Source organism: Oncorhynchus kisutch, linkage group LG2 (genome assembly GCF_002021735.2).
Source record: "Oncorhynchus kisutch isolate 150728-3 linkage group LG2, Okis_V2, whole genome shotgun sequence".
In the NCBI taxonomy this organism is placed as follows: Eukaryota; Metazoa; Chordata; class Actinopteri; order Salmoniformes; family Salmonidae; genus Oncorhynchus; species Oncorhynchus kisutch.
In genome coordinates, this window is record NC_034175.2 from 49,480,196 (window position 1) to 49,488,738 (window position 8,543).

At 46.4% G+C, this 8,543-nt stretch overlaps 1 protein-coding gene across 1 annotated transcript in view; it reads left to right on the forward strand.

Annotated features, from left to right (window-relative positions):
• LOC109867835 (potassium voltage-gated channel subfamily H member 8-like) overlaps nucleotides 1-6,650 on the forward strand; it is a 57,744-nt gene extending 51,094 nt beyond the window's left edge. Inside the window, exons 13-16 of the mRNA XM_031796465.1 lie at nucleotides 1,989-2,245; nucleotides 3,574-3,674; nucleotides 3,892-3,944; nucleotides 4,113-6,650. Of these exons, the coding sequence (XP_031652325.1) occupies nucleotides 1,989-2,245; nucleotides 3,574-3,674; nucleotides 3,892-3,944; nucleotides 4,113-5,084 (1,383 nt within the window). The 3' untranslated portion in view covers nucleotides 5,085-6,650. The remainder of the gene's footprint in view (nucleotides 1-1,988; nucleotides 2,246-3,573; nucleotides 3,675-3,891; nucleotides 3,945-4,112) is intronic.
• The last annotated feature ends 1,893 nt before the right edge of the window (nucleotides 6,651-8,543 follow it).

The window sequence follows — 8,543 nt, forward strand, 5'->3', positions numbered from 1 at the left end:
GCTACAGAAACAGGAGACAGACTAGTGTCCTGTCCAGGGGGTGTACTGGTACATCAAGCTGCCTCGTGCTACAGAAACAGGAGACAGACTAGTGTCCTGTCCAGGGGGTGTACTGGTACATCAAGCTGCCTCGTGCTACAGAAACAGGAGACAGACTAGTGTCCTGTCCAGGGGGTGTACTGGTACATCAAGCTGCCTCATGCTACAGAAACAGGAGACAGACTAGTGTCCTGTCCAGGGTGGTGTACTGGTACATCAAGCTGCCTCATGCTACAGAAACAGGCTCGCTTCCCCTACTTACATACAACCTACTGGGGTTCACACACGAGCGTGCTCTTGCTTTCATGTGCACACTCACACACACACACACACACACACTGCATCATACACAAACGTTTAACAAACGTGCACACATGCTCACAGTCTAGATAGGCTGCAGATAAATACTCATTCTTAAACATTCTGACTAAACACACACTTACACGCTTGCTTGCATTCCAGCATGCTTGTGGCCATGGAAGTCACGCCATGCATACATTAAACACATCATGTGAATGTGAAGGAACACAGGCACGTGAACACACCCACCCCCGCACAGTAAAGCAGCCCCTGCTTGCCTTTGGGGCTGTGAGCTAAGATTAGAAAGTGGGAGTTAAAAATAGACTCTACTGTGAAGGGCGAACTGATATGAGGGGAGTGGGGGATGACAGTAGAAGAAAGGACAGAGAGAGGGGGAGGAAGGAACGAATGTCTTTGATCAAGGTGAAAGAAGGGAAGAAAAGAGAAAGAGTGGGGCGTTGGTGGAGTATGGTGGAATATCATACCCATTCATTAGCTCATTTACTGAATAGGCCTGTGGACATGGATTCAGGTACAAGCTCTCTGTTTAGATAGTGGATGAGATCTGCATACACACACACCCACCACCCCACCTGGCAACACCTGGCATCACCTGGCATCTGTAAGGGCAGAACAAATAGAACACACCTCCTCCTTCATCTCCATCCATCTCTCTCCCTCTCTGTCTCAGCCATGTACACCAACATGACACCTTTCCAATCCATTAGTAATGTGTTGTAGCAGGTGGTGTTTGTTGTCTAAGACTAGTGGATTTAGCCTGTCCTTTCAACATTACGCCTTCTCATGTAATCTCACAGCCCGCTAATTGATGCTCTGTTTGGCTGCACGGGTTATGGAAGTCATTTGACATTGTTAAATTATTAATTTGGGGTTGGCGAGGGGTGGGCTGGGTGAGAGGGGACATGGAGGGACAAAGGTGTTTGAGGAATGGATCTATCATACACAACCTCAGAGAGAGAGAGAAAGAGAGAAGCTGGGAGTAGAGTTGTACAAGTCTGCCTCCCACTGGTACTCTGTTGCTACTGCACCCACTGTACTGGCTGGTCTTCTTGTGGAATGGATCACTCTCCTCTCCTTCCACTAGCCTGATCAGAAAACAGTAACAATAATACCATTTCATATTTTGCAGATTTGAAGGAACTGGATATAATACAGGTAACTGCCAAAATAAAGGAAACACCAACATAAAGTGTCCTAATAGGGTGTTGGGCCACCACGACCCAGAACAGCTTCAATGCACCTTGACATAGATTATATATGTCTGGAACTCTAATGGAGGGATGTGACACCATTCTTCCACGAGAAATTCCATAATTTGAAGTTTTCTTGATGGTGGTGGAAAACGCTGTCTCAGGAGCCGCTTCAGAATCTCAATAGGGTTGAGACCTGGTTACTGAGAAGGTCATGACATATGGTTTACATCATTTTCTCATCAAACCATTCAGTGACCACATGTGCCCTGTGGATGGAGGCATTGTCATTCTCTGGGGGCAAAATAATGGCCTGCCCAGCATTTTATACTTGACCCTAAGCATGATGGGATGTTAAGTTACCTTACCCATCTGTATAGAATTCCCTGTTATCAGATTACCATTCTCATCTCTCTCTCTATCTATCTCTCTCTCTAGGTTGACTGGGAGAGTAACGGAGGCCTGGTGAAGAAGCTTTCTTCCATTAAGGAGGATGAGGAGGGTGATGAAGAACAGAGCTCTGTATCGTGTGCCCCCCGTTCCCCTTTACGTCTCACCAGGGTTCTTAACTCGCCCCTGCGCTCCCCCCTGCTGCCCCCTCGGCCCTTCCGCCCCCCCTCAGAACACACCCGCCCCGCCACCCTGCAGATACCTGTGGTCAGCTTCAGCAGCGCACCGCCAGAGCTTAGTCCCAGGTAGGAGAAACACACACAGCCTCACTCCCATACACACACAAATCATACCCCACAGTTTGTATACAGTTGTAACAAGCTGGTTTAAACTCAGGCAGAGGATTGAATTGCTGTATTACAGTAGACTTGTCTATTTCATGGTGGCTGGTAGAGGAACTGGAACTGAACACAATTAACACTTGAGCGTTGATCCTCCAGTGCCTGTCTGGCTGCCATGGCAACTAACTGACGGTGCTATTGGGTCCCAGTGGAGGGAGTGTGGATTTCCCTCCACACCAGGCAGCAGGCTCAGTATGCAACAAGATCTCACAAAATTTTGAAATTGACTTCAGAATCCAATGTTTGTCCATGAGACTAGCGGGTTCAATCCCAGTGCTACGCAATCGTTTTTTGGTTTAAGCTTATCCCAAATTTTAACCCTTACCTTAACCAGAGTCTACTTGATGGGAATATAGCGCTCACCGTTGCCCCTAGTGGCTGGTATTGAAGGCGATTCCCGACCCCAGCGGACATCAAATCAAATCTTATTTGTCGAATATTACTTTGGATCTTGAGTGACCTGGCTGCAGAGAGAGAGTGAGAGTGAGAGTGTGTGTGTGTGTGTGTGTGTGTGTGTGTGTGTGTGTGTGTGTGTGTGTGTGTGTGTGTGTGTGTGTGTGTGTGTGTGTGTGTGTGTGTGTGTGTGTGTGTGTGTGTGTTCAGCACACTGCATAGCCCGCCTGCCAGCCCTGCTTGAGAAGCCCACACCTGACATGTACTCAGTGGGGTGGCAGCTGTGTTGCTGTTTGAACATAACATCTGGAGCCAGAGGGAGAGAGAAGAGACCTACAATAGAGTAGAGGGGGAGAGAAGAGACCTACAGTAGAGTAGAGGGGGAGAGACAGAGGGAGAGAGAAGAGACCTACAGTAGAGTAGAGGGGGAGAGCCAGAGGGAGAGAGAAGAGACCTACAGTAGAGTAGAGGGGGAGAGACAGAGGGAGAGAGAAGAGACCTACAGTAGAGTAGAGGGGGAGAGCCAGAGGGAGAGAGAAGAGACTTACAGTAGAGTAGAGGGGGAGAGACAGAGGGAGAGAGAAGAGACCTACAGTAGAGTAGAGGGGGAGAGACAGAGGGAGAGAGAAGAGACCTACAGTAGAGTAGAGGGGGAGAGACAGAGGGAGAGAGAAGAGACCTACAGTAGAGTAGAGAGGGAGAAGGAATGAGGAAGGCAGGGCTGAACATAGGCTTAAATCCTCCACTCCTCTCTGACAACTGTTTTCCCCCTCTTTCATTATCTCGATCCTCACTCTCTCTCCCTCTGTCTCTCCCCCTCTCGCTTTCTCTCCCTCTAGGTTTGTGGATGGTATTGAGACAGAGAGAAATGTGAACTCAACCCAAAAGTTTGAGTTTAGCTCCAGTCTTCTACACAGTGGTCCACCATCCCCAGGACTAGGTAATACAATCTCCTCTCCACCAGTCTGTTGCTGCTCTCTCTCCAACATGTACTTACCTCTCCGTCTGTGTGCGTGTGTGTGTGTGTGTGTGTGTGTGTGTGTGTGTGTGTGTGTGTGTGTGTGTGTGTGTGTGTGTGTGTGTGTGTGTGTGTGTGTGTGTGTGTGTGTGTGTGTGTGTGTGTGTGTGTGTGTGTGTGTGTGTGTGTGCTCGTGTAGGGATCCAGGAGCAGTCAGAAATCAAACAGAGTGTCTCTAAGCTGAGTGACGAGGTGAGTGGTTCTAGCTGGTCAACAATCATCACTGTTTTCAGGGTGATCCATAAAAACATATCAATTACTGGTCATGAATCTAAAACATAATATATAGTAACATAACACGTAAAAACACTAATATTCTGGTTTCAGTCACACTCACGCATCTCTCTTCTGTGTCTACAGATGAGCAGTCTCTCCCAGCAAGTCTCTCAGCTCAGCCAGGAACTGCAGGAAATGACCCGCCTGCTCCGGCCCCTCCTCCTCGTGGCGCCTCAGCCAATCCTGACAGCCATGACGCCCATCCTGACTCCACCCCCCAGCAGTGCCAGCCAACCGTCCTCCAGGACACCTCTGGTGGTCCCACCTCCAGCCCCGCCCTGCTCCCCACAACCCCACCCCCGGCGAACGCAGTCCTGCTCACTATTGGACGTGGACAGTGCTGACACAGGGAGGGTGGACCTGCCAGGTTGCCTCCTCCCCACCCCCCCTCCACAGAGGCCTCCGGCCCAGGCCCATTCTCCAATCTCCCCAGGGAGATGCTCCAAGGACTTACTCCGCTCCAACCCCCCTTCCCCTGGGACAGGAGACACAGAGGGGTCCACCCACCTCTCCAACGGTTCTAACCACTCCAACCTCCCGGTCTCTAGCAACGGGTTCTTCCCTGTCCAGGACCGTCCTCCCCTTGCCTCCCGCACCCCGTCCCCCTCCCTTTCCTTCTCACTGTCTCTCTCCTCCTCGCCGTCCTGCTCTCCCTGCCAGGGACCCCACCATTCTCGACCAGGCAGTCACAGTAGCCACAGCAGGGGCCTGTTCCCCCCGCCTCCCTCTCAGGAGACCCCACCCCCGCCTTCCTCCCATTGCTCTGCTCCCCCGTCACTCATCTCCTCGCCTGGAGACCATAGGCTGAGGGTGCTCAGCCCCACCTTTTCCTCCTCCACTAACCTCATCCCTCCCACGTCCTGTCTTAACCCCTCGCCCTTCTTCCCGGGGCCGTTCTCCCTGGACTCTCTGAGGGGGGAGACGCAGGGGGGCACCAGGCTGGAGGCAGGACACCTGGAGCTTGAGATGCAGGAGTGGGGAGGGGAGAGGGGGGAGGGATGCTCCCAAATGATGGAACACATCAGCTACATCGACGAGGAAGGGCCAGCTCTGTGACAGAGAGGCAGATTACATGCAAGAAGAAACAGTAGAAGAGAGAATGACAAGGAGAAGAGAGGAGAAAATGTAGCTGGTCCAGAGAGCAACGTTGAACCTGTGATATGCACACAGACAGACATATAGACAAATGAATAGACAAACAGTGAGATGGTCAGGTGGAAACCAATGGCATCACTGAAAAAGATCCCACCAGGACAGTAGCATGACACCTAATCTAACGGTAGTCTAAATCAGGCGATCTGGCCATGTTCTGGTCATGTTAAAGCAACAAATCCTTCGGTATCTGTGGACGTCATGATGTCATAAGTGAAATGTGCATCCTTTTCCCTCCCCTCTGCTGACTCCATAGAGAGCATGTTGCCCTTGCCAGATTTTTCCCAACCTACCACCCCTTCATGACATGACATAGGACTGGAAATGTACACTCATATTCAGTCTCTGTCATGTAGATTCAGTATCATACTAACATATATTGCTTGGATATCATCATAGCTGATGTGGAGTTAATTTACTTAATATTCCTTCAGAGTTTCTCTTTAGATACATTGGGACCTGTTTCTCTGCTACTTGTTATATGGAGGGTTAGTTTTGGATGGCCCCATTAGACTATCTCCACAAACTACATACACACTTGCACTGTGGTCTTATATATAATGACACCCTCAGTGTCGATCCAGCATTCATAGTAAAGCCTCTACACAGCTTAGTTTCTCTCCCTCTAACAATATAAAAATACTACAAGAGAATCAGGGAGCTCACAAGACACATGTATCCCACCAAAACATGAAGACAACACTACTGTAGAGTAGATGTTAAAGGGCAACTCCACCACTTTTCAACCTCATGTTCATTATCTCCAGCAACATACCAGTCAACATATGTGTAAAAGTTTTGTAGAAAAAAAATCTTTAGTTAAAAAGTTCTACCCGATGACTAGCCTGATTGATGACTCACACTAAATTATTCTGCTGCTCTGTCGTTCGCTACATACTTTAGTCTGAGACTGCCATCATTGAAGTCATCTGTGGTGACGAGGGGCATTGTACAACACAAAGTCCCTTTAATACTCTGATTGGTTCGCCTCTAACCAATCAGAGTATTAAAGCCGCTTTTCCCAAGCGTGTTCTGGCACTGGCCCAAGCCATCAGTGTCTTGACCAATCAGACGGCCCTGAATTTGTTCGCAATCGGTGAAGGGTCAGGGAAGTACTCAGAGCCAGACTCAATGCGGAGAAGAAACTAACGTCTGTGGGCGTGGAGTATAGTCGGAGCAAGGAGCCAACCCGATGACATCGTCAAAAGTAAAAACATTTTAAAAACTTTTATTTTCAAACACTATGAAATTTGCGGTGATATGGGAAGCAAGAAAATACCCTCCCTTGGGCTAGAAATTCATTGCAGGTTTTGAAAATCAGTTTTTTACTTTTAATCCTACCCTGTGATGTCACAGAGAAGCATCTTTTTAACCACAGAAATGTGCTGTTTTCACATACACTACCGTTCTAAAGTTTGGGGTCACTTAGAAATGTCCTTGTTTTTGAAAGAAAATCACATTTTTTGTCCATTGAAATAACATAAAATTGATCAGAAATACAGTGTAGACATTGTTAATGTTGTAAATTACTATTGTAGCTGTAAATGACAGATTTTTTATGGAATATCTACATAGGTGTACAGAGGCCCATTATCAGCAAACATCACTCCTGTGTTCCAATGGCACATTGTGTTAGCTAATCCAAGTTTATCATTTTAAAAGACTAATTGATCACTAGAAAACCCTTTTTTAGCACAGCTAAAAACTCTTGTTTTGATTAAAGAAGCAATAAAACTGGCCTTCTTTAGACTAGTTGAGTATCTGGAGCATCAGCATTTCTGGGTTTGATTACAGGCTCAAAATGGCCATAAACTAAGTATGTTCTTCTGAAACTTGTCAGTCTATTCTTGTTAAGGCTATTCCATGCGAGAAATTGCCAAGAAACTGAAGATCACGTACAATGCTGTGTACTACTCCCTTCACAGAACAGTGCAAACTGACTCTAACCAAAATAGAAAAGGGAGTGGGAGGCCCCGGAGCACACCTGAGCAAGAGGACAAGTACATTATAGTGTCTAGTTTGAGAAACAGACGCCTCACAAGTCCTCAATTGGCAGCGTCATTAAATAGTACCCGCAAAACACCAGTCTCAATGTCAACAGTGATGAGGTGACTCCGGGATGCTGTCCTTCTAGGCAGAGTTCCTCTGTCCAGTGTCTGTGTTCTTTTGCCCATCTTAATCTTTTATTTCTATTGGCCAGTCTGAGATATGGCTTATTCTTTGCAACTCTGGCCATTTTGAGCCTGTAATCGAACCCAGAAATGCTGATGCTCCAGATACTCAACTAGCCTAAAGAAGGCCAGTTTTATTGATTCTTTAATCAAAACAAGAGTTTTCAGCTGTGCTAAAAAAGGGTTTTTTAGTGATCAATAAGCCTTTTAAAATGATAAACTTGGATTAGCTAACACAACGTGCCATTGGAACACAGGAGTGATGGTTGGTGATAATGGGCCTCTGTACACCTATGTAGATATTCCATTAAAAATTTGCAATTTCCAGCTACAATAGTAATTTACAACATTCACAATGTCTACACTGTATTTCTGATCAATTTAATGTTATTTTAATGGACAAAAAATTTGCTTTTATTTAAAAAACAAGGAACTTTCTAAGTGACCCCAAACTTTAGAATAGTAGTGTATGTAGACACTTCCCACTGGGCACAGACATCATTTAAAAAAATCGTTTTTATTTACATTTGGTTGAGATATCAGGTAAAAATTAAATTTAAAAAAAGTTCCCTTATGTTGATAACTTTTTGTAAATCCAAACAGTTTTCCACATTGAATCAACATCATCAAATAGATTTTTAAACAACCAGTTTTTGCCCAGTGGTTGGTTTGGTGCTGAGATGAATGAGGTTGAAAAGTGGCAGAATTCCCCTTTAAGAGGGAGATCTAAGGGCGGGCACCAGCCTGCCAAAGACAGTCTAGGTTTAGGTTTTGGAGGCTATGCATAGTGGGGGATGAGGTGAATATAGGTGTTGTGAAGAAGCAGACAACCAGATTGTACAGTGAAGAGTTCCCACATCAAACCGATTTTTAGCCATCCAGCCATTCGTGCCTTCTCCTTCGAACACACACTGCTAGTCGTACACATAAATAGCACATATCCATTCTTTCACATATCATTCACAGATGGGAATGCTGTGATTTATAAACCATTGACTATTCAATTATGAACACTGCACTTTTATTTTGAAAAGTAAGTTATGTATTTATTTGTGTTAGTAAATTATATATTCTGGCAATATCTTGTTGAAAATGCAGAGGCGTGTTCTGGCCCTTTTCCATCCATCACTAGTTGTTCAACCAGACATCTCCACTTCAACAGCTTCATATGAAAGCCCACATGCACCAACAC